The sequence below is a fragment of the Balaenoptera borealis genome (genome assembly GCF_965194805.1).
Source record: "Balaenoptera borealis genome assembly, chromosome: 13".
NCBI classification, from domain to species: domain Eukaryota; kingdom Metazoa; phylum Chordata; class Mammalia; order Artiodactyla; family Balaenopteridae; genus Balaenoptera; species Balaenoptera borealis.
In genome coordinates this window covers 17,797,309-17,824,859 of record NC_138870.1, presented here as the reverse complement: position 1 = coordinate 17,824,859, position 27,551 = coordinate 17,797,309, and the positions used below count along the sequence as shown (strand labels likewise).

Below are 27,551 nucleotides of genomic sequence, written 5' to 3'. Positions count from 1 at the left end.
AACAAAAAAGGGACTAGTATGTCTGATAAATACATGCCTCTTTTCCACGCCCACAGGAAAATAGATAGCCCTAATATTTTTCCAAAACAAAAAAGTATCTAAAGTATAGAGATTCAAAAAAAAAAAAAAATCACAATGCCATAATTAAAGTTCTCTCTCACTTCAAATTTTCCATAGCCAAAACTCAGTCTAACTTGTAGGTGTAGAGATATCTGTAAATAGTTGTAATAGGATGATAAGAATCATAAAAATTATAGGAATCTGGAAAGGGACTACTCGCTGCAGATGTGATAAGCATGAAATTAGGGAGATTATAAAAGCAGAATGACAGAAAGGCATCTCGACACATTCAGTGACTCATAATAGAAAAGCAAGATTGAAAATGCAAATTATATTTAAATCTCCCATTTTTAGGCTTTAATCAAAGGACTCCTATGTGATTTCATCCATTTATTTTATATTAGTAACTGCATAATAATTGGTTGCGTTTCAACTGTTTAAATGAATGCTGACTGATGGAGCCAGAGGACACACTGTTTACTTGATTTGCGCAAAGAACAGATTTCATTAGTCCCGTCTGGAAACAGTTCATTTATCTTCCAGTGGTTCTGTTCTTTCAGTTTATGCTTGCATCCCCCTACCTCTTTTGCCTCCTGCTTCTTATTTTCCTCCTTAGATTCTCTGCACACTTTATTTAATTCCATTTCCTTAGATTCTGCCACATAAAGGGGCTTTTCTCAGCCCCTTCCCACAGTTTTCTTGAAAACTGGGTGGGAACCACTGTCACTTACATCACACCTACTTAGGGAATCAACCCCAACTTGCCATCTATGCAGGGAAATGAGTTTCCAAACAGAAAGGCCCATCTGATCAGGGAGAAGTATGATTGAATTTCAGCTCTCTGATTCTTGCTGGATATTTTTCTCCCTTTTGGCAGGCTTTCAGGGCTTTGTTGAGTTGAATTCAGCACGCATAGGATATAGGTTATTTTATAAACATCTAGCTCTGCCGTGACAGCAGTCTAAAGATGGCACAATGCAAAATCCCTTCCAAGGTAATCAATGATGGAGATTTTTTTATGTACTTTAAGGCTCTTGCCATTCCCGAGGCTCTCATCTCTACCATCTGCCTTGGTGGTATCTTCCGTGGACATTCTTTTCCTTTCACACTTTGCCCTTCTTGAGTGCAGGCATATGAAGTCGGGGGCAGGACACAGAATATGAAGCTGTTCCTCACATCTGTCCCATCATTTTCTCTGTTATTTCCAGTGACTATGCTAACCATAAATTTCTATCTTCTTGACTTTGCCATGTTGGTTATTTTAAGAATTTTAGTTTTATTACCTACATGAAGAAACTAAGAGACAGAAAACCAAATCCTTTCATTATCTTGTCCTCAGACAAGGAAAAGACCAAAAAATCCTAATTTTAAATTATCTTAATTTGTCATCCTCAATTTTTTTTCTAGTAAGTCTTTAGGACAAAAGAAAGAATCCTGGACTAATTGTGTGGCCTTGGGCAAGTTACTCAATATTTCTGTGCCTCAGTTTCCTTATCTGAGCCTGTCTTCTGAGCTATACAAGAATGTAGAACACAAATTCATACTTCATCTCTCGGGTTACATATTATTATTGTCTAATATTTTAATTCTTTCCATTAAGAATCTTTTAAAAATACCCACGGATCTGGAAATACTATTATTTACATATATAATGTTTGTCTGGATGGAATCATGGTTTTCAAATTTATGTGTTCACCATTTTTATTAGATCTCAGACTTTTTCTCGGCAATTACTTTTTTTTCTAGAATACATCCATCATACATCCCTTTAGTTAAGATCTGGTAGGTGGTAAGGTTTTGACTTACCTGAAGGTATCTTTAACTCATTCTTAGTCTTCTGAGATAGATTTTCCCCACACACAATTTTAGGTTGACTATTATATTCTCTCAGAACTTTGAAGAAAATATCTTCCTGTGTTCTGATACCCTTTATTTGTGACAGTTCAGCTCTCAGACTAACTAAAAGGTAATGTATCTTTTCTCTGGCTAACTTTAAGATTTTTTTTCGTCTTTGGTGTTCTGTAGTTTCACTGTTTTTTGTCTATGTGTGAATTTTTTTTACTCTTTCCTATCCCTCTGCTCAAATAGTTTATGTTCCCTATCCTCTACTAAAGCTATGATCATGTATCTTACACTTTCTAATTCCTTCTCCTATATCTCTTAAAGTCTTTTACATTTTCCAATTTCTCATCTATGTTTCATTCCATGGAATTTCTTCACATTCTCTGCCTTCCAGTTTACTAATTCTCCCTTCAGTAGTCTTTTATGCCATTTAACCTATCATATATCCCTGATTACACTTCCGAAAGACATTTAGCTGCCCTACAATTATGTCTTCTCTCATTGCTATTTTTTATGACCTCATGTTTTTCTTTAAACATTTGAGTATTTTTGTAGCACTTAAATATCTCAACCCTTTTAGAGATCTGTACAGGTTTTTTTTTTTTTTTTCTGTTTTCTCTGACTCGTGGTGCTTTCTTGCATGTTTACAGTGATCTTGGTTGTAAGCTCCAATTTGTTTGAACTTGATACATTGGGGTTGCATGGCCCTTAACTGGTGATGCTCTCCTCCAAAAATTATCTGTACATATTTTTGAAAGGGAGCCAAGGGGTTCTTCTGAACTAGAACCACTTTAGTGCCCCTTTAAAAGTCTCAGGTTTAATATGGAATGCTCAAATTCAGTTCCTCCACCTTGCTGGGGTCCCAAATGAGTTTCTGCATTCCTGAGCTCATCTGCATTTGCCCTCAGTGCAATCCCAGTTTAACTATTTGCCCACATTGTCCTGTTCCTGACCCTAGTGAAAGCTCAATTCTAATCCTCAGGTCATGAATGACTTGTAAGTTACCAAAAAAGTAATGAACATTTCTAAAGAGCAGAGAGGACCAGATTAATTTTTGGAAAATCAGATTACCTTTCCTGGTTTCTTTCAGTAATGCAATGCCAATAAAATGGTACTTTGTGGAGGAAGTGTCTTCCTCCACTCAACAGTAGAGATTTAAGCCAAGTCAGTGCTTAAATGGTTTCAAGGAATAGTTACCAGTATAAAGTGGGTGATCAAAGGGGAAAGAAAGTACTAAATTTTCTTTTCTAGACGTATGAAACAACAACAGAAGTCCTTCCTTAAGTTAGTCCTTCCTTTTAAAATTAAGTTTATATTTCAAGGTGGTCTCTTGACATATTAGTGAAATGTGAGTACTGGTTCTCTAACCCTCACAGAAACACTGCCATTTCAGGACTTCTGCTTCTGGCTATGATGCAGTAGTTTGTAGTAAATCCATGCTTCTTTGAGAACAAATAGAAAAGTTGAGTGAAAAATTTAAAAAGCGATCAAGGGAAGGCAAACCAATTCTGAGAGACTAGGTTTCCAAATAGAAGAGACCCTCAGAAGAGTGAGCCAAAACGCTGCAAACTGTTCTTCCATTCAGAGCGTTATTTACTGACCATTGGCATGGAATAAAAGGTTAAGAATCCAGGCAGAGGGATGCAGTTGTTAGGAAGGCAAGCCAACAGAGCTTTTAGTAACGTCATGAGGCTGATGACACAAACACTGGAGTTTGGGGCTGCCATGGCAGCCAGAACTTGAATGTCTAACAGCCCAGTGGGAAGAGGGCAGCTTCCCCCTTGAGCCATTTGGTGAATTCTTGAGCTGCTTGAAGATTAAGAAGCTAAGCAGGGAGCTACTGAAAATCTCAGTCGAGTTTTCTGCAACACCGAGAGGTGAAAACTTGGACTTAGAACATTCCAAGAAGGAGAGGTCAGAGTAGATACCCCCAGACTCTCAACTGGGATTCAAGGAGGGGGCCAATTTGGAGATGGACTCTGACAAAAACTGTATTTCAGTTTTGAGTCAGCAGAGATTCTGATTAAATGAGGTAATCTTCCCTCCAACTCATTTTACTTTCCTACCTGAAACTTCATTGATACCTAAACTCCTTACCACAGCTCCTGGGTCCCGTATGGCCTCTGTCCACAGATCTGCTTTCATCTCCCATTCTGCATTCAGGGCTCTCCCTTTCTTCTTGTTAGCTTTGCCAGCCATTTAGAATCTTAAGTTGCTGAGGCTTTCCCTCACCAAGTTGGGTCTTTATAGCTCTTTTGTTATTTGAAAGTTTTCCCTCACTTCCTTATCATAGCCTTTAACACACTACGTATATAGTAATAGCTGCCCATCTGTTTATAGTCCCCACTAGAATGTAAGTGAGAATTCTGCGAGAGGAGGAACAGGGTCTGTTTAGTTACTGCCACTTTCCTCAAATTAGTTCAATGTCGGAGATAGTGAACACTCCACACGTACTTATTAAGCGATGCTTGAGGGAAGGGAGACACTAATGCTTAGAAGCACAAAGCGTGCACTGACACCATCGTGGAAAACCCCGTGCAGATCCTAGATGGGAGAGATCACATCAAATTTCGTTCTGCACCTGTTTGAAAGAGAAGGAAAACCTCCTACCCACGGTACTCTTGAGTCTTTTGGCTGCTTACGTGTGAGCTTTTTCAAAGGGCTTGCAAAAGTCCTGAATTGTATTTTCTCCAAATTTAAATACCACTCTTTTTCTGTATTTCTATGTTTGGTGGGGAGGTGAGTGACACAGAGTAAGAATTTCTTTGAAAAATTATAATACGTATAGTAAATGAAGCCTTTCCTAGAACTTATAAATACCATACTTCTGGAAAATAATTTTCTTTTTTAACAGACATTAAAAATAAAATTGAAATTTGTTAAGTACTTCATTAGCTTTTATATTATAAGATGATGCTTCCAGAGATTATCCTCGACAGTGACACTGATTTCCTACTCATTCAATAAGTTCAAGATAGGATATTTGGTACAGCTACCTTAAAAGAATCTGTATCATCATATAAAGTGGAAATTTAAGTAACTATAGTTGGCTATTGAGGCTTTTGCTTTTTAGAAGAGTCAAACCAAGCACACCTGAGTGTTTCAACACTTGAAGCTTCGTTCATTCCACGACTGCACACTCAATGAGTATGAGCTCTTTCTCCAATAAGTTACTTACCTGGTCGATTTTGCTTTTTAGCCTTTACGTGGTTAGAGGCAGCAACAGCATAGGATGAAGTGAAGGATCTGCTTTTGGTGAGAGTCATCATCACTGAGTTTTTCCAAGAATCTGGATTAATAGCACTATAAAGACAGGGTATAAAGAAAAATGAAGAAATTATTCATCAATTATTGGGGCGGACCTTACCAGAACCAACCATCATTTCCATAGTAGACTTTCCAATCTGAGTCGTGGTCCAGGTTCAGGGACAGAACCACTTTACTTCCAAATGACAAACAAGGTTATCTAAATTCAACCTCTGCTGCAGGGATACAGTACACACCCTTTAAGGATTCTGGGTTAACAAAAGACAAAAGATAGCTTTACTGTTTATCCAATTACTAGGTATCAATCACCTTCTCTTTCTACTTCTACAATCATGTTCCTCACAGATTTTCTAAAAACACGGCAAGTCAACTAGTTAAGATGCAGGTGAACTTACATTAAATATGAATGGCATGATGCTTCCTTCTATACCCTTTTTAATTTATTATTCTTGGTGTAACTAAATTAAAAAATCAAGTGCTTATAAGATCATTCAAAGATAATACTCTTTGCAGTGTTGTGAAGGAGAAGGTTAGTACGAGGTCTTTTAACCTATCATTTCTTTTACTGATGATTTCCCTGGAAAGAAGGGGAAAGAAAGGGATGATGAGCCAAATCCCCTAGTAGACACTAATGACAGACCTGCTACTAAACATACTGATGCTATTTACTAGGAGAAAGGTAATGACAGTGAGTCTTCACCTAGGGAATGCTCTTAGCCGGATATCCTTGGTCTGTCTAGGTTATTATTGTAAACAAATCTGGAATCAATAAATCTCTGGAAGGTTGGGATGGAGAACATTACAAAACGCCATGTAATTAATGGGATATACATTTTGGAGCTGTTCCAAACCAAAATTTATCTGCAGGCATTGCTCAAAACCTTACATGCTGAATCTGAAACAGAATCCATTGTAATTTGAGAGACAAAAGAATTTGGGAAGTCAGGTGGGCAATCTTGGACCGCTGCAAAGGAAAAGTGTTTGGTTTGTGTTTGGCTGACACCTGTGTGCTTTCAAGCATTAGTAAATTTGGTACTGGGTAAAATCCATCATTTGCATGAGGATAATTGGACCATTTGACCTTTGGCCAATCTTAGATTGGCACTATAAGCGGATGTACCTGGTCTCTCTGGGTGACTTGTAAATAAACCTGAAATGGATGGAATTAAAGGGTCATGAATGGGTGGAGATTGTCACGTAAGCTGTATAATTAATGAGGTATAATTTGGAGGTGTTCTATAACCAAAATGGCATCCTCTGTGCAAGCATCATTATGTGTGCATTGCTTACAATCGTGCATATTAAGTCCAAACCAGAACACATGCTAACGTGGAGTAAAAGGACTTTTAGGCTGTTGTACTACCAGTTTGAGACCTCTCAAAGGGAAGGATGCTGAGCATTTGTTGGCTACTTCCTCTATCCCTTTATTATTAGTAAGTTTAGCAATGGGAGAGATCTGTAATTTGTGTTGAGTCTGATTTGACATTCTGCCACTTGTTACCTCATTTCTTCTCTTTCTTTTTCTTTTTTCAGAGAGATTTTTCTTCAACTGTAGACCCAGGTATTTTAAAACTTCATCTTTTCTCCTTATTTTAAATAGCATTTGAAATTGTGGAATGAACTCCAGCAATTATCAAATACAATTAAGGAAAGCCTACAAAATAATATTTGTTTCATATCCTTCTTAGAAATCTCATCCTAGGCACTTCACAAATGCCTGGAATTTTGAAACAATAAAATCAAAGAAAACTTTGAATCTGAGATAGATAAGTACACCAATTATTTCCTTCTACCACTATTCTTTCAACTCCTTTTGCTGGATTGATTGACTTATAAGACTTAAAAAAAAGAAAACTTATTGTGAAGAAATTTTATGTAATGTATATGTGGCCTAGATGTTTTCTTAGCACATTGTACAATAAATGGGTTGTGACTTTTCTATGTAGACTTTTAAAAGATAAGACCTTAACATTAACTGAATTTATTTTTTAATATCTTAAAAAAGTTATATTATGAAAGCTAACTCAAAAATTGCCTGCTACTGTTTTATATTTCTTTAATAAAAACATTTAAAATATGCTCATTTTGAGAAGTTTCATAAAGTGCAATAATGGAGCATCTTTAATGTATGGGAAGTTAATGAACTTCAAGATAAATAAAATTCCAGCTATATATCCTTTCTTAATATAATAAATATTAATTTATTAAACAGATATTATTGATAAAATAACAAATCAATATATGTATAGGTGTGTATATGTGTGTGTGTATATATACACACACACACACACACACACACACGCATACACACTGTAATTTACAGGCACTTTCAAATTCATTGCTTTGTGTGATCCTTGCAATAGTTTTCAGCTGCCTATTGAACTTCACCGTCTTGATTCCTGTTTAAATCTCATGAATATGGAATGATTTGAATTCCAGAGAGGAAAATAGCTTGGGGAAAACTTTACTTGGTCTTCCCACACTAACACAGCAGGGGAAAACTATCTGTGCATCTGTTGTAGAAGATCTCAACCCTCCTCCACAAAAGTGGATTTTATAACCTTAGTTCTATCTATAAAAACTTCATCCTAGGTCCTAAAAGTCTTACCAGGTCCTAACAGTTTCTTTTACTGAGTTTACAGCGTTCTTTCTGCCTAATATACAGGGGCAGGGGTCAGTCAGTTCCAAGGCCAACATGAAATGCTTAGAGTATGATTTATTTCAGACTTTTTTATTTCTCTCAAGCCTATTTTTTTTTAACGCACCTACTGGCATTCTTCCACCTAATTTTACTCCAGTTGTACCATTGTTCCCTTTCTTCCTAAGAATTCCCTCTGGTGAGTACCAAGGCTCTGGATACACATCTCTGAGGGATAGGGCCAAGATTCTGCTTCTCAATCCAGTGTCTTTTCACTCAGCTGGATTTAAAACTACCCAGGAGTAAATCATCCAGCTCTGTACCTAAAGGAATATAAGCTGAGGACTGTTTCTACTTTTCACTTCCCACTCTTGTTCTTCTTTTGATCACTGCAGTCCTCAGGGAGCCTCAATAAAAAGACAGACATGGAAAGGAAGAAATAAAAGGGTTGACAGGGAAGAAACTTCAAAGGCTAAAACTCAAATCAGTTTTGAAATGAGTCAGCAGGTTTAGGAATAGGTCTCCTAAGTGAAGAGGTTTTAAATTTGGTGTATCATCAGGGCTGGAGATGATCTGAGGCTATCTTTTCACTATTTTCACACACGACAAAGGATGAATCAACCAAAACTAGCTGTATTTAATGGTGGTACCATTGCTACTTACTTATACATGGTTTTCCCTTAAAGGGCTCAAATTCTCTTCAGAATGAATTTTATTTCTTTATAATGGTGAAAAAGTTGTATCATTCTCAGATTTTATATCAGGACTTTTAATAGGATAGTGAAATTAAGGAATAGTAAGTTAGACAGTGGAAAAAAGCATACCCAGGCAAGACATCTATTAGTATTTTTAGGACAAAGAGAATGAATGGGATTGTATGCTATTCCTTATCTATTTTGAAAATATTTGAGCATGAGTATTTATTCCATAAAGCAGAATGACAAAATCTTTAGCAGTTAAGCTCATAGAAGTTTTTGAAAGCTTCTTCCTCACGATGATTTCAATGTTAGCCCCCAATCTCATTTAACTAAAATAAGAGAGAAGTAGGAGAAAAGAAATTTGATGAGAAGTAACAAACAATAACACAAAGAAAGGAGGCATTTAAGAATGCTTGAATGGATTTTTGGTAGGGTCATTCTATGGAAACTAAGTAAAGGAGCATGCTTGCCAAGGTGTGTTGGTAAAATAAAGATATACACTGAGAACACAAATTCATTTTCTTAAGCAACGAATATTTAACTATAATTCCCTACTACTTATCAGTATTTGCTGCAGTAGAAGTCGAGAGTGGTCAATATTTTCATAGGAAAATATCATCAATGACTTGTAATTTTAAACTTTAGGAAATGTTCATGAAACAGATTGGGTAACATCCTCCTATGGTGATGCTTAGAAGTTTTACAAACATCCAGGTAATAAGACAAAGTGGAATTATACTGATATGTGAAAGAAAGAATCATTCAAAATTGCTTCTGATTCTATAGGTTTATTAGACTACCAATAATATGTTAATGTGGAAGAAACCAATTATGTTTCTAATCAACAAAGCAAGAGAAGTTAGCCGTCATTAAATTCGTAAGATTTGAAAGGTTTCCATTTCTTTGCCAGTCTCAGAATGGTGCTTTATTTATATTCAAAGCCAAGGTCAAGAGAAAATCACTTCTAATATTGCCATCATGTAGTTCAACAAAGATGTGGTAATTTTTCAGTCATTAGGTCATTAATAAAATTGATGCAAATGTTTCACAAACCTGAAATCACGTGGTAAAGGTGCTCATAACTATTATTCACATAAGGTATGCTATTTCTATTCTAAATAGAAAAGGACAAACACAGTAGCTCCCTCTGAAAGCACCTCTTTCATGATGATGTTTTCTTCAAAACTCTTTCTAGATCTTTGTATTATCTTTCCTTTAGCTTTGGTAACTCTGACTTTTCAGTCACTTTGTAAAATTATCACTAATATACTAAATAAAGTTTATTCTATTTTTATTGAGGTACAGTTGACATGTAACATTATATTTGCTTCAGGTATATAACATAATGGTTTGATATTTATGTATACTGTGAATGATCATCACCGTAAGTCTAGTGAACATCCAACGACATGCAGAGTTGCAAAATTTTCTTTTCTTCTGATGAGGACTTTTAAGCTCTACTCTCTTAGCAACTTTCAAATATACAATACAATATCATTAACCACAGTCACCATGCTGTACATTAAATCCCCATGACTCATTTATTTTATAATTGCGTTTGTACCTTTTTGAACCCCTTGACCCATTTTGTCTACCTCCGACCCCCCACCTCTGGTAACCACCAGTCTGTTCACTATCTAAACAAAGTTTAAATTACCAGCTGTTTGAAGATATTTCGGTGCTCTTAGAATGATGATCTATTTTTTGATCTGATCTTCTGCCTTTGAAATAATGCTAGGAGAGCTGGTCTGGTGGGCTGGGGGAAATCTAACCATCATTTGCAAATGTCAGGTTGGATACCTTTGATTTAAAGATCCAATATAGATCACAGTCTAGGTAAAACCTAGCCCACCTTTATTCTGGGCTCACCCTTTCCACCCAAAGTGACAGTGGCAGGCATCACCTCAAGTCACCATCCCCATTTATACTTAAGGCCACACAACACAATTTAAGCCTAATTATCTGATGTTAATCCCTATACTGCTCTGGATTTAAACCATCCACCTTTTTCATTTTCAAAGCTGGCCTCCAGCCAACTATAATTGGCTGGGCCTCCCTTCCACTGTAATCTATAATTCATTTTTGGTAAAAAAAAAAAAAAAACTTCTCCAAGACATATGAAACCATCAGGAGCACTGCCTAACCTGGATGAAGGTGCTTCATGCAGTTTGATGCTGGCACTACGGTCCCTCCGTACTGGGGCAGGCTCCAAAGTGGGCAGACCCGTGGCTGACGTGGTGGTTGTCCAAGTTGATGAAACTCGTCTCAGCAAACCAGGGGGCAAACTCCTCCTCAGGCGCTGGGAAGAAGGAGCGTTGATTTTATTACCAAGCATATTTTCTATCACTAATTTCTACATAATGAAATAAAATGGGTTTTTAATTGGCAGTGAGTTTATTAAACTACATTGGTTGAATATCATTTATCTAAAATTTGGGCACTCAGAAATTCAATAAGAAACTCTGGCCCAAATCAATGAATATTATAAAAATAACATTTTGGGGATCTTCATTTCAATGTTCACACAAATATGGGATTATGGGAAATGAGAATCAATCACCTTTGTGATAATTTTATAGTTATATTAGTTCAATAGGGCTTATACACCTATACACACATCATGTTAGTTAGTTATTATGACCAGTAGATTTTCCTCAAAGGACACTCGTGTGGGACATGGATTAATTTTTATCATCTAGCACAATAGTAGTCGCTATATTGAAGTGTTTATTGATTCATTTTTAATTTCTTGATTCACACATGACAGGAGCTAAGGGTAAGAGTATAACTCACAAGATGTACCACCTCTCTTGTGGTTAACATGACTTAAGACAGGCAAATGGGTAAAGTCATTAGGACCAACTCCTCTTAATAGAAGACTCTGCTGGTCGACCTGTGACCCCCTCTTTGTTATTTCTTTTCCTACCATATCCTAAGTGGGATCTGTGGCACCATCAAGCACTCAGGCATGGTTCTGAGCTCACCAGCATGAGCACGGGCCCTCTAACGAGAGTCTTAATCTTAAAAATGAAAGGGAAGGTAATCTAACACAACTACAGCAATAGTTATAAGAGGTAGGAGCTCAATCCATTTTTATGTGTGGCCAGTTACCCCAAGGAGAACAACTGTGTAGGCAGAGTTTAACAAAGACTCAGACTGCTCTTCCTGAAGATGGTAAAAACTCTGAGAAGTGAGGATATGGCACCTCGGGATTCAAGAAGACCTCTGATACTAAATAGTTTCCAAAATCTCTTAAAGATCTTGATATGCATCTTAGAATGTAATTCAATAGGAAGAGAAAAGGTCAAGCACTGTAAATATCAGCATTATTGTCTGTAAATCTGTCACTGACTTCATGTCTATTTTGAGGCCCAAGGGAATCAGTTACTCTCTCCCCATTCCTTTATTGTTATATTATCATGCTTAGCCGTATCTTTCTCAGAGAAGTAGATGTTCAAAGGAAACTTAAACAACTTAACTGACAAAGCTGTGTGAAGGACACTGTCCTGAATCAAGAGACTCACAATGGCAAGAACACAGATGTTACTGACTGACCACCAGCTCCAGAGGACAGCTGCTTGTTTACCAAATAAATAAGTGCGCTGGATGTACCTGAGACCACTGAAATTCTGATTCTTTTTTTTAGTCTTTAGCATGACTTGTTTTTAACTAATACTGAGGTCTAAACTGGGTGCAGAACCCTATTTCCCCAGAGCTTACTTTTGTAAAACTCTTATATGTTATATGTAAAAAGAAGAAAATACATGAATCACTAAGGCCGTCTTTTGCTTTAAATAATCTAAAATCAACTAGAACTTTTCTAAGTTCAAAACTTGTCGGGTTTGGGAAAGACATGAGGGTACTATGAAGGTTACCATACTAAGAAATCAAAGAGCAAAGGAATCTTGTGTTTCAGAAGGCAATGAATTTTAAACAGAATCCACAAGAGTGGGAGCAGGGATTTTTGCCTGTTTTTTTTTTTTTTTTTTAAATTTTTTATCACCACTATATCTTTATCCCACAGAACAAATCCTGGTACAGAGGAGAAAAAAATTTCTTGAACGTCTGAAAAAAAAAAGGTAATGCAAAAAGGTAAATTTTTTTCATTACAGAAAGCTATCACGTGTAAGGATGGAAGTCTTTATGTTTACATTAGTATTACTTTGGTCACCATGACTGACAGACACATCTTTGGGGAGTCACTGATATGAATCTCCATGTGGGTTTGGGGTGACAAGAAAGAGGCCCAGGAGACAATGGAAAGAAACGGTTTCACCCTTTCAGGAGCATGTCATTAATACCTACCTTGGGAATAGCCAGCTTGTCTTTTTCAGAGCTTTCCTCAGAATCAGAGCAGGTATAGTTTTCACTGAAGGAAACGATGGGGTTCACTCTGGGCTTGTGAATGGCCTGGATGGTGAGCTGCGTGCTGAGAAGGTTGCTCACTGCCCTCAGGGACGTGCACACGTTGGGGGGCAGAGAAGGGTCTGCCAGGAGGTCGGTGATGAGGCCGTGAGCCTCGCCCATCACGGCAATGTCCACAGTGATACTGGTTCCTGGAGACTGAGACACCAAACACAGGAGGTCGGGCGAGAAAGGCCTGAGGCTGGAGGCACAGGGAGGGAAACTGGGCTTTTTCTGAAAAGCAGACTGAAGTGACACTAGGGTTGCAGTAAAGTAACATTCAAATCACATTTCTGTTTCAAATTTTGCCAAAATTTGCCATGGCTTTTGCCATTTTTGTGTTCAGGGCACATTTTTACTGTTAGAACCTATGGAGGCACTTTGAAGAGATACAAAGATAAACACCAGTTTTTAAAAAATAGGAAGTTTCAGGAAACAAAAAAAAAAATTCATATTGATCACCACTTATGAAGAGCTCAACATTTTAATGTATATTATTTAGAAAGTGTCCATTGATAGATGAATGGAAAAAGATGTTTTATACACACACACACACACACATATATATATATATAAAATGGAATACTACTCAGCCATAAAAAAGAAATTTCATTCTGAAAAGCAACACTAATATAGTATAAAATTTTACTTTTAGTAATATTCTAGTGTGATATTTGAGCCAGGTGTGTGATAATTATTCAACTAATATTAGAGATAAGCACAAAAAGCAACTCAACTTGTTCAGATTCACAAATTGTCCCTCTTCTTGTGGTTGGTAAGAACAGAAATTTCAGTTCTGGAATTCCGTGGCACATCTGTCCTAGTCTGCCAAACTGCCTATCAGATTTAGAGCTACTACTCTATATTTGCTAAAGAAATGAAGAGCATTAGAAACAAAGGACAGGACCATTCCTCACCCTGCTGGTCAGGCAGGAACGTAGGCAGGAAGATGTGGGAATAAGGGAGAGCATGGGCAGGGTCAAGGTTAAGAAAGTAGGTGAAGCTTAAAGACGGCATGCAGATGACTGTTAATATTGGAATGCTACCACAGTATGAGGCACAAGGAACCCACGGAACTGTAAACTGAATAACACAGTGATTGGCGTGAGGTTCTGGAACTTGGCTACTTACATCCCCATCACGACTTCCTGACCCTACCACTTTCTAGCTGCATGATTTGGCAAGTTAGTAAGCTCTCGGTGCTGTGACTTCTCTGTCTGTAAAATGGATGTAGTAGAGTACCAACCTCAGAAGGTAATGATAAGAAGTGAAAGGGAGATTATAGGTAAAACACTTACTGTTGTGCTGTAAGCGAACAATTATAAGTGTTCAATAATGATAATTATATAAATAATAGTAATAATAATTCTGGAGTTTTTCAATAAGAGGCTATTAGACGTTTGGCTATGTATTTGGGAGAAAAAAAAGTTTAATCATTCTTTCACAACAGACTTAAAAATAAACTCCAGAGAGATGAAAAATTTTATAATCTTGGGATTAGGAAGACCGTTAAAAATAATATAAATGGCATAAACTGTCAAGAAAATATCTAACAGATCTGACTAAATGAAGACATAAACTTCTCATAAGCAAATATGCCATAAGCAAAGGTAAAAAACAAATAGTCCATGAGAAAATATCTGCCACCCAGAGAAGATAAAACATATGCAAATAAAAGGTCTTTTAAAAAAATCAATAAAAGATAAACTTGGAAAAAGGAAATGAATATACAATTCAAACAAAATTTAATAATCAAATATACAAAAGCTACTTGCCTCCCGAATATTTAAGACACAAACTAAAGCAATAAAAACAATGTTTACTTATTAAATTGCAAAATAATAAAAGACTGCTAGCACCAAGTATTAGTAATGGTTTGGGGAAATGAGCAGTGAGTAAAAAATAATCCAATATTTTTGCAAAGAAATTCTTGCTGAGTCTATCAATTTATAGTTTAAATGTATATATCCTATAATCTAGCAAGACAATGTAGACATCTAGTCCAAAGAAAAACTACATATGCACAAAAATATAAAGATAAGGTCACAAAGGATACTGCAATGCTCTGATAACAATCAAAGAATGTGGCCATAAATGCATTATCAACAGAGAAATTGTTTTAAAAAGTTATATTACAAATACACTATAAAGTATAATGTACTTATTTAAAAGATTTGGGTAGGTCTATAAATGTTTATTTGGAAGAATATTCATAAAATAGTTTTATTTTTATAAAGTATGTCACAGAAAAAGTGGACATATATTTTTTGCAATCAGAAAAATATGATAATTATGAAAACATCCAACATCTGTGAAGGTATCTAGTCTTATAATAACTATAAGCAAGGATGAATTATTCTGTAAAGCTATCATACAGAAATTATGTCTTTTCGTACTAGAATAATAAGAGTAGCAATAATAATAATGGTGGATAATAATGGTGACAGCTGATATTTATTCAGCACAGTCTACAAGGTAGGTACTCTTATTACATTCATTTTTATTAGTCAAAAATAACTTGCCAGGGGGCTTCCCTGGTGGCGCAGTGGTTGAGAATCTGCCTGCTAATGCAGGGGATACGGGTTCGAGCCCTGGTCTGGGAGGATCCCACATGCTGTGGAGCAACTGGGCCCGTGAACCACAACTACTGAGCCTGCGCTCTGGAGCCTGTGCTCCGCAACAAGAGAGGCCGCGATAGTGAGAGGCCCGTGCACCGCGATGAAGAGTGGCCCCCACTTGCCGCAGCTAGAGAAAGCCCGAGCACAGAAACGAAGACCCAACCTAGCAATCAATCAATCAATCAATCAATCAATCTTTAAAAAAAAAAAAAAAAACTTGTCAGGACTTCCCGGTGGCGCAGTGGTTAAGACTCCACCTGCCAACGCAAGGGACACGGATTCGAGCCCTGGTCCAGGAAGATCCCACATGCCGCTTAGCAACTAAGCCCGTGTGCCACAACTACTGAGCCTGTGCTCTAGAGCCTGCGAGCAACAACTACTGAGCCCGCGAGCCACAACTACTGAAGCCCACGTGCCTAGGGCCCGTGCTCCGCAACAAGAGAAGCCACCGCAATGAGAAGCCCGTGCACCACAACGAAGAGCAGCCCCCGCTCGCCGCAACTAGAGGAAGCCCACGTGCAGCAATGAAGACCTAACGCAACCAAAAAAAATAAATAAATTGAAAAAAAAAACCTATTTAAAAAAAAATAACTTGCCAAATAACTGAGTCAAAAATAACTCAGAATCAGATAGCTAGAGCATGGAAACGTCAGGCTGCAAACACAAATACATACTCTATTTCCACGGCTCAAGAGCTGAACTAGCAGGCCGAAATAAATACTGAACGTTTTCATTGTACGTTACTAAATATATCTGTAATTATTTAACCCTTTATTTAATCATTGTGCCATGTTTTTCTCTCTTTGTAGGTTTAAATATCTTCCATGAACCAACATGAAAATTTAAGTGTAATATTAATAGCTTTAGGAAATATAATTATGTGTATTTCACATTTTTATTTACATTGTTAACTTAAAAAATGTTTGTGAGAAATGCCACTCAATTAGGTTAACATTCCCTTGTAGAAACGTATTTTCAAGTGCATCTCTAATTATTATGCTTCTGAAAAACTCACCCAGTGTGATCTTATGAAACAGTACTATTTATTCCTACCCATGTTGTTCTAATAATCTTAAACTAGTACATCACTGTACTATTTCCCTAAAAAATTAAATTTTAAGTCAAACTTTGTATCCAGGACATAAAATTTTAAGATGTTTTGACAATAAAATTAACAGTTTATGTTCTAATAGTTAATAAAGAGATTTTCTAAAAATGGTCTCAGTACATAAAACTTACAAATCTGAAGAAAAATTAGAACGTGCTTATTGACAATCATAATTACATTTTAAAATAAATTATTGGTGAGAAAACAAATGCATCTTATAATTCTCTAATTTTATGTCTTTTTTTAAAGTAATGGATGTATTTCTTATATACTCAGAAAAAAACAAATAACTAAAAATTTAAAACTAACTTTAAAATAGAAACAGAACTGAAAACTCATCCTTGTAAGCCAATGTTAGTGTTACATAAGAACTTAGAAAACAAGCACATTATGTAATTCAATGTTACTTATACTGTAGCTTTTGTGAAAGCAAAGGTCTTCAAGTGAAAACAAAAGCAATACTCAGGCCAAGCTGATTTGCTTTGTTGTGCAACAGAAACTAACACCGTATTGTGAAGCAATTACACTCCAATTAAAGATCTATTAAAAAAAAAAAAGCATATTACCCATATTGGAATTGGCTAAGAAACCAAACACTTCAACTACTGGAAAAGTCTCCCTACTGTTATAAAGTCAGGTCTTTCTTTTATTAGTTTTATGATTTAAAAATTAAAATTGTGTAACAATTCAAAGTTGTATCACACATAAGAAGTTATCATCAGTTTTTGGCTCAAATAATGAAAGGCTTCAATGAGGCATGAAATCTAAAACCAACAATCAGATTTGTTTGCCACAAACTTGCCAAGGCTAACCACACACGAAATGATGAAAGGCTGGAGGATAGATGGGCTGCTGTTTCAATAAACAGCAGGCAAATTATAAAGACCCAGGCACGTTCAGGGAGTCACTATAAAGGAATTTCAGGGGAGAGGGGCTTAGGCTGATTGGTAGTGTTTTTTCATCATATGATCCAAAATATGAAACAACACAGAGTGACTCACACAGAGGGTATTTCCACACCTATTCAACTTTCAAAATAATATAATTCAATGTCTAGGTATACCAAATAACACTCGGAAAAAATTTCATTTAACTGGTGAAATCTTAGCTAGTGATAATAAACACTAAAGGTTAAGTTTATATTAAAGCTACTTTAAAGGAAAGTCTTAAGCTTACAGCCTGAAATCATCTTTGAGTGCAATAACCAACTCTACTGAGCATAAAACCACAGTTGAGTCTTTTTACGGTGCATATGATCAAACGAATCTTTTCCTTGAAAAGAGTGACCAAGCAATAAAAAACATTTTACTTTGCAGACTCTCCTTATAATGGAAATACTTATATTTAACATTTAAGAAAATGCAAGTATAATTCCCTGGGCACTATTTAAATGACAACAAAATTTGTATTGCCACCTCTAAATAGAAAATCTGGAATTTAAGTCTGATAAACAGTGGAGTAAAGTGCAGTTTTATATATCAAACCAAAAATAACTGATTCTTTTGGTAAATCCACCACTTTTCAAAGCACCCCGTTCTTTCAGCATCTTCCTTCCCCCCTTTATCTTCTTCCAGTCTACTTCACCATCTCCAGGATGTCCTACGCAATGCTGGTTGCTATGGTAACAATCTAGCTTGCTTCCAAGTTACTTTAATCAACATAAACCAAGGGCCAAGAAAATCTGGAGTCAGAGATAAGTTAAGGAAACAAAAACAAATACACTTAGAAATAACATTAGATGTAACTCCTAGACTAGGCATGTATCAATCAATTCAATTATAGAAATTTTGTTTTTACTGTCACTACTTCTGTGGTAAAACTTTGAAATTACAGTTCTGGTATGATAAAGGGGAAAGCTTTGAAAATGTGTAGGGGTCAGAAAAAATTTGCACTCTATAAAGGGCATCTAAATTTCTAAACCACCATAAGCTGCAAATTATGAAAAATTTAGCAAATAAATCTATGTGGTCAAACGACTACTAGAATGTAAAACAAAATTATATATGTTTAAGGAACATGACAGATTATTTACTGCGGCACTGTGTTTGGGTTTCTATCAACATATTGTTCAGAAATGGAGAATTTCTGAAAGAAAAATATCATTAAGAAGTCTTATGAAATAACTACCGGAACAAGGTAAACAAAAAAAAAGAAGTAAACAAACATCATTTCACTCCAAGAAAGTGAAAGTGCCCAAGCGGGAAATCAGAAAGGGTTTGGGAAAGTTGATGTCAACAGTAATTACTGACTCAAAATGATTAGGGAGATTATCTGGTATAGAGGGTGGGGTGAAGATAAGGCATCCAATTCTTGACAAATTTTTTTGGGGGGCAGCACCAGTATAGTCACGTTATAGTTCTTCTCCCTATACATTTTGAAGCAAAGATTAAACTGATAACTTAATGAAATAGGTTAAATACATCCCTGCCCACAGGCAGAAGATGTAATAATTCTCAAGTCTTCCGACTTAGTGAATCATTTGATGTGTCACTTGCTTTGGACATTAATTTATTCTAACTGGAGGAAAAGAATTGGAAGCAGCACAAAAGCCTCTCTTCATAATTCTACATGAAGCTCAAAGATAGGTTATAAACGCAAAAGCACTAGAACTGAGATAATTATCTCGATAACCTAGTTGAGATTCTTTATCCCTCAAATTAGGCCACTTTTTTTTTGGTTCAATATTTTAAGTTTTATGATGGTTTCCAAAATCAACCATGGCTTTTCTCTAGGCGATACTGTATCCATTGGAGCCCTCGGGCTCTGCCCCTGCAAAATCAGAGAATTCCCCTTTATCTTTCTAAGATCCCTCCCAATTCTGTAAGCCTAAAGCATTTCTTTACATAACATACATACACACACAAACATCAAAGAAGAAAGAATCAAATAATTTTAAAACTTATTTCTTGGCTCATTAAGAATTTTAAATTTTTAAAAAAAGATTTTGATTTATTTACTTTTAAATTTCATTTTACTGAAGTATAGTTGACTTATAATATTGCATTAATTTCTGCTGTACAGCAAAGTGATTCAGAGATATACATAAATAAACTCTTTTTCATATTCTTTTCCATTATGGTTTATAATAGGATATTGAATGCAGTTCCCTGTGTTATACAGACATAAAAAACCTTTTAAAATTATTACATAGACTTCAAAAAGTCCTTGCTTCACCAATTGCTAATCTTACTCAAGCTTCACCTTCTAACTTATTATTGAGTCACTGATGGCTGTTTCCCTCCTATGGTAAAATGTCTAACGTACACCAAGTACTTATGGGGAATAGACTATTTTCTAGAACTTCCATTCCCAATAGTTGAGTTGCACATTTACCAAGTGTCAGTTTTGTTTGGTCCTAAATCTGTTTAGGCCAGTGGCAACTGTCACTGTAACTTACATATGCCAATAAAATATCTATAAACCAGTGATATGTGAGTAAACAATGGAATAGTTTCTTTAAAAACTAAGTTGAATAATTTTAAAGACTTCATGAACAGACTCATAAAGATGAGGCCCCGACAATGATTTCTGTTAAATTAAGTAGGGGTGATATAACTGCAAAGATTCAAGAAGAAAATGATAATGTGCCTGAAAGATTTTCAACTCAGAATGCTTCCAAATGGCTGTCATTTCTACTGTAAAAACAAAAAACAAAAAACAAAGCAAAACAAAAACAACCCTGAACGTGGTAGTCATATATCATGAAGTATGGGTGTGCTGCATGTAACATAACTTGGAACTCTAATCAATACAGTAAAAATATACCCAAAGAGAAACATTCTTGGCTCTTCATCACAAATGTGTGAAATCTACATATTCATATGTATCAAGTTAAAATATCAACATATTGCTAGAGATATGGAAAATATGTTATATTTTTATGATTCTCTGCTTTAAAAACTTTTAAAATTAACAGATCAACTACTGATTAAGAGGGCTCCATACTACTTTAAACCCAACACATTCTTTCACTTGAAATGAGACATAATTTAATAGCTACATTAAAGCTATGCACTACCACTCCTGGAACAAGGGATAAAAAGTGAAGTTTGGTTTATGAATTAACACGTGATGCACAAAAAGGTACAAGTGTATATTTTCATCACGTATGTAATTTGGGAGGTCGTATATGTGAGAAGTTGGAAGCAAAGGTATAAAAAATTGGGATATAAGAGAGGAAGTTTTATTCATTCATCAATATCAAATTTTTATTTTACGAGGTAGTACATGGGGCCTTTAAGAACACAGGATCTAGAGTCAGACTGCCGGTGTTCAAATTTCAGATCTGGTGAGAATTGGGGAAAGTCACTTATCTCCTTAGCTCTTGTTTTCTCATCTCTAAAAAGAGGGCAATAATAATGCCTGCTGTATAGTATTATTGATGAATCAATGAGATCAGGCACATAAAGACCTCAGTAGAGTGCGTGGCCTCCGGTACATGTTTGAAAAATATTATATAGCACCACCATCATTATTATTATTGCACTGAAAAAGATTATGTGCTAAAAGGGATGCATATGTATGTGTGTGTTTGTCTACTACATACACTGGGTCAGTAGTTTCTTTATAAATGAAGGCAGCATAGAGATATCATTTCTCTACTGACAAAACAAAACAAAACAACAAATGCAAAAACTTAGTTTCACTCTTTATTCTAGGTAAATATATTCATAAAGATTGTATCCCCTACTCCTATATACTCAGAGTAGTTCTGAGATTAATTTTAGGCTCTTAGAAAGTAATTGTACAGAAGTCCTGGTTTCAGTTAATATGGTTGACTGCACTGGTATGATTTATAACACACTATGTGAAAGGAATTCTAAAAGTAGGCATCTTAGCTCCATTGTTGGAAATTTTTTTTTATTTCTTTCTATTTAGTCATCTTGGGAGACACCCTGGGAGGCAAACACGGCATGGGAAGAACATTCTCAGGGTGAAAAGGGAATTGGGATAAGGGAGGAATAAACAGTATAAGGGATGACACCTAAAAGGAGTCACTGGGACTTTTCTTACCCAGCTTTGGTCCTAATGCTGGGAAAAGATGCCTGATAGGCTTTGGGGAGCTGTCTCATCCTACTTCTCTAAAGCAGTTTTCCACCCCTTGCCCTCCAAATCTTTCTCTCTGATACCAGGAAGCAGTCTCTTAGTCTAAATTCATTTAGAAGATGAGCTGGATTCAATAAATGATCTTTGGTGCATTACTGGTTCTGACCTCAGAGCCAGCAGAATTGCATATGTGTTTATACTTTCATAGGACCCATTTATAATTTTAGACTTGAAGTTGGTTGGGAAATTTTTAAAAAATGAAATCATGTGAAAATTTTGCAGTAACTCATTGTAGGCTGAACCTTGGCTAAATGTCATCCTAAGGAAGCAGATGTTTGCTTATTTTAATTTTCTGGCAGGGAATATGAGTTGACCTTTGGATTTTCTCCTTAAGATAATATGTATGTACAGTAGGAGGAAAACATACAGGGCCCTTCATCAAACTGCTCTCTAAAAACATCTCAGTTGGTCGGGGCCCATTTGAGATGTGAGACACAGCAAACTCCAGCAGTTACCAGAATTCTTAACTTCCCTCTCTTTTGATGGTCAGAGAACATTCCATGTCACCAAATAGGATGTAATACATGGTCTTGTGTCCTTATATATTTCCTTACAATCTGTCTGCAAATAAGCCCCAAAGTGTTAAAATTGTCCCTCTGTTTATGTTTTCTAAGATCTTCCAGACACTAGCAAATTCACCCAACAACCTCAAAAATAACAACTATCACAGAATACTGTTTTATTATTTAGGCAATAAAACATACTTATGAAATCGCTTACACGAGTAAGCACCCATATCTCTGAGAAGATAACCTTAGCTGCCTTTGATTTCCAGGCTGGTTCTCTCTGTTTCTTCTAATTATAAAAAGATGAGGTGGCTGGCAAAACTAGGAGGAATTCAGGTAATGGACCGTTCCCAGGACTGCTCACGCAAATGAACTGGGAAGGCTTAGTTAAGTATAAGTTGCTATGTAAATAAAAAGCATGATTATTTCTGTTAGTGGAAGAAACTGGATTCTCTGATTGAGCACAAGCTTGTAAATATTATAGAAAAAAATCAGAGTCTCTGAAATAAGTATGAACTCCTAAAGGTGATGAATTTTGATGGTCTTTTGTTTGTTGAATTTTAAGAATTGCTGTTAAACTTGAACTTGAGGTTTCTGTTTGCTTAGCCTAGAAACAATTTCAGTGAACAACAGATGGCAGTATTCTGCCTTTAAAAAAGAACTCCAGTTGTCTGAACATCTTTTTGAATGAGTGCTGCTTCCTCATTAACAGATAGTTTAGTTTCTTTTTTCATAGAAAAAAAGAAAACACAAAAACTAAAACCAAAACAAAACACAAAAACCTTACATAAGACTATTGGTAGAAAGTAATAAAAAATCTTAAGTTGTGTTATATCTCTCAGGATCATTGTTAAAGTGAAACTGGAACTACATCCTTAATAATTTTTGTCTCAATTACAAACATTTTGGCTCTGTTACCTTTCTCCATTTTTATAAGCTACCCAAGGTAAACATGACCCATTTTCATACACAATTTGATATAAATTTTTCCACGTGTAATTCTCTAGTGTGATTAAAATATTCATAAAACAAAACCATCAAAATGCACATTTAACACAAGGGTTTTGTGAGCCTTCACTGGCATTTTCTTTATCCCCACTGTGTTATCACCAGATTCTTTGCCACCTTGCATGCAATGGGCACTTATTCGATGCTACTGATTTGCTTCCACTACTGTTGACCTGGGAGATCTTCCCTGCACTCTTGCAGTAGCGTCCACTCTGGTTGCCATATGAATGCCTGCTGAGGCACTCCTGTACTTCATCCACTGGAAGCACCAAAACCAAAAACAAACAGCTGAAAAACCCTGGGAGCTGTAACTTCTGAGAAACCTTCCATCTCTGAGCAGTTCTCACATGTAGTCAGAGAACCTCTCTCACTGCATTTGTGACAGTTTTCCATTCAACTTTTGGTATGTGATCATTTGATGAAAGTTGGTCTTCCTCTTTTAGGCTGAAAGTTTTAGGAGGACAAAGGCAATGCTAATTTTTGTTTACCAGTTTAACCCCGGAGCCTCACTTACTATCTGGTACTTTTTAGGCACTCAGTGACATCAAGAATGAGTTAAGTCGTAAGTAGCATTCTCTAAACCTCTAAAGATAAGTAAATTTCCTCTCTCCTGTTCTATGTCTTAAAGAAATATAGAGACAAATAAATTATATTGTCCGAGGTATTTCCTTAAAACAAATAACTGAATTTTCTTGAAGCCATCCTAAAACATTTAACCTTCCAGTACAGTTTCATGTTCTAATCTTAAAGTTAAATAAAATATCAAGAATTGTTAGACTATAATACTGAAATCATGAATAAAAATTTTATTCAACAAATGATTCTAGAATAACTACTATCCAGAAAACAGTGAAACTGCCAAAGAGAAGTAATAGTACTGATCAAAAAAAGCAACTCTACATTTTTCTATAATCTGCCACATGTATGAAAAGAGTAAGTACAGGATTGAGGTATATGGATTAATACTTTCTGGAAAAGACAAAAATCTTAAAAGGACTGGAGGTAGAAAAAGAATGGTCTTTTGGGGACAAAGTTCAGTGAAGGTCAGAGTGCTTCAGGTTGAAAAGCATGTTGTCTGTGAACAGCATGCTGACTATAGTTAATAATACTGTATTGTATATTTGAAAGTTGCTAAGATAGTAGATCTTAAAAGTTTTCATCACAGGAAAATAAATTTGTTAACTACGTATCGTGATGGATGTCACCACTAGACTAGCTGTGGTGAACATTTAGCAACATACACAAATATTGAATCATTATGTTATACACCTGAAACTAATACAATGTTATGTATCGATTATATCTAAATTTATTTTTAAAAAAAAGAAGAAAAGGATGTGTCTGGAGAGATTTGAGGGAACATATCAAGACAGGAAGATGAGCCAAATTCAAGAGCTTTGATGACCTACTAAAGGCCATGAGAAACCCTGCAGCGTAGTGATGTTATCGGTATGTATAAAGGAAGAAGTCAGGTTGATTTTCAGGCTTTGGGCTTGGGCAGATGGGCAGCTAATAATCTTTCCCTAAGTTATTGGAGAAGAAAGAAGCTTTGGTGTGGATGCGAGATACGCATCTTTGAGTAACTCTGTGGTGTTCACAGGATGACTCCAGTTGCACTTCAGGAGGGACACCTGAACTGGAAATACGCATTTGGGTATTGACGCCATAGACACGGCCATTTCCATAACACTGCCGTGGGAGTGTATAAGGAGAAAGAGAAGTGGACCGAGGGCAAAGCCATAATCAATATCAACTTTTAAGGGCCAGGGGGGAGAGAGAAACCCACAAAGGAAAATGAGAAGGAACAACTGAAAACTAAGAGTGTAGGGTCAAACGGGCCAAGGGAATGCTTTTGTCAAGAGGGGAGGCGTGGTCAGCAGAGACCGATGAATTTGAGAGATTAATAAATTTTGGAAAATATCCATTAGTTTAGTGTCTGGAAAGTCACTCATGACATTGGAGAGAACAGTCTCAGTGAAGTACTGAGGTTATGAGTCACACTGCAATCAACTGAGCAAGGAAAGGAAGATATGAAAATGAAGACAATGTAGACAACTCTTCTGTGAAAACTAGCTGCACAATGGAAGATAGAGATCTGTCCGCATCTAGAGGGAAAACAGGCTCTAAAGAGCTGGTGAGTAAGTGAGCAGGCAAAAATGTTGAAGCGGGGAGGGTCCCACTAGTGTGAGGGGTTTAAAATGCAGTAAAGACAATGGGTGATAAATGGATCAAGGTGCAAGAGAAGAAAGCAAAGGATGGGGCGACTAACCTTTCACAGTAGGGCATCTTTCTCATGGTGACAGTGAGAGAGAAGAATGTTTGTAGATTTGCAGGTGAGAAATTGGAGTTCTTACCCTTTGGCTTTTATTTACTCTGTAAATTAGTCCTGAGTCCCTGGTTGAGAAAGTAAATCAGGCAATGTTGAGGTTAGAGGTGCAAAAGAGAATGAAGAATGTTTGAAAGAGGAATGAGAAAGAGCTGGCTAGATTCTCTGGCGATCCTGAAGGTCCAGCTGAGTTTGGAGACCATGGATCCCAATATATTTTCTGTGTACTTTCCAGGGTTGCTTGGCATGAAGTTTTATATGAAAAGGCAATGAACTGAAAACAGGAAGGGTCTGCCAGATGGGAAAGAAAGATTGGACAATTGGACTGGAGATCCTGGTGAGGTAGAAGAACAGGTGCAGGGTAGGTGAGAGAGCAGAAAAGCTTGAAGAAGCATAGCATCAGAATGTGGGGTGGAGTGTTTGCATGAGAAAGATGGATGCAGGATTCCATGAGTGCACTAGTCTCTCAGGCATGGAAGATTTCTGCTTTCTATTAGCAGAAAATAAGGTTGAAAAGGAAATATGAGGCTAGATTTCAGATGCCGATGAATGAAAGGCAAAGTTTTCTAATTCTGTCAGTTGGTAACTGAGTGATGAAAGACGTCTGAGAAGGAAAATGATGTAATCTAAGAGTGCACAGGGCTTGAGGAAGGGGTAGTTGTGGCACAGAGGGAGGGAGATTTGACCAAGGCTGCCACAATAACCACTGTGCAGAAACTGGGACACTTGCAGCATGAATAACCAATAAGGGAAGGGTAAGTAAGAGTAGCATCAAGGAGAATCAATTGCCCTTGTAATGTGATTGGATATTGGGACCTGAAAAATTGCAATCTATTTGTTCCTGTAATAGTTGTCTTTACTCTGTCCACAATATTCTCTCAGTTCCTTCTTCCAGAAGTTTCTTCAAGTGCCCCTGCCCTCACAAAACAAAATGTGGATAGTTCACTTGTGAATGTATAAGTCCATATTGGGTCTGACCAACTATCTTTTAAAAAGTTTGCTTTTGGGTTTATTATGGTAGTAACCCTTCACAACGTTAAACAACCAAGGGGGTGAGTGGATACTCTTAAGACCCCAAATTATTTTAATACGGCATTAAACACTTCATAAATGTATTTAAAAAACTCAATACATTTCAGTTTCTACAACTAATCAAAGATACCATCAATTAAGTAATAAGGCTTACAAAGTTATAAATAGATCAAATGTTAAAACACTTGTAAATCAATTTTTTTGGAGCTTAGAATGCATTTTTCTAGAGAAATAATACTATACATTGTATAGACTAATCCTAGGTTAGCTCACAAAAGTTTATACAACCACTTAATAATAGATATGATAGCATTTTTTCATTGTTCATTGCAAATGCACTCTCTTTCAATCACATTGCGATATTTTTAGAGACAAAATACATTTTATCAATGGTGTGATTCTACAACAAATGCTGGAGAGGGTGTGCAGAAAAGGAATCCTTCTTGCACTGTTGCTGGGAATGTAAATTGATACAGCCACTATGGAGAACAGTATGGAGGTTCCTTAAAAAACTAGAAATAGAACTACCATGAGACCCAGCAATCCCACTACTGGGCATATACCCACAGAAAACCATAATTCAAAAAGACACATGCACCCCAATGTTCACTGCAGCATTATTTACAATAGCCAGGACATGGAAACAACCTAAACATCCATCAACAGAGGAATGGGTAAAGAAGATGTTGTCCATATATACAATGGAATATTACTCAGCCATAAAAAGGAATGAAATTGGATCATTTGTAGAGATGTGGATGGACCTAGAGACCATCATACAGAGTGAAGTAAGTCAGAATGAGAAAAACAAATATCATATATTAATGCATGTATGTGGAATCTGAAAAAATTGGTAATAGACGACCTTATTTACAAAGCAGAAATAGAGACACAGACATAGAGAACAAACGTATGGATACCAAGGGGGAAGGGGGAGG

At 36.3% G+C, this 27,551-nt stretch overlaps 1 protein-coding gene across 1 annotated transcript in view; it reads right to left on the bottom strand.

Annotated features, from left to right (window-relative positions):
• Positions 1-27,551, bottom strand: part of PDE3A (phosphodiesterase 3A) — a 309,909-nt gene that overhangs the window by 47,959 nt on the left and 234,399 nt on the right. Inside the window, exons 3-5 of the mRNA XM_082351934.1 lie at positions 12,811-13,068; positions 10,650-10,804; positions 5,081-5,205 (exon numbers count right to left, since the gene is read on the bottom strand). Of these exons, the coding sequence (XP_082208060.1) occupies positions 5,081-5,205; positions 10,650-10,804; positions 12,811-13,068 (538 nt within the window). The remainder of the gene's footprint in view (positions 1-5,080; positions 5,206-10,649; positions 10,805-12,810; positions 13,069-27,551) is intronic.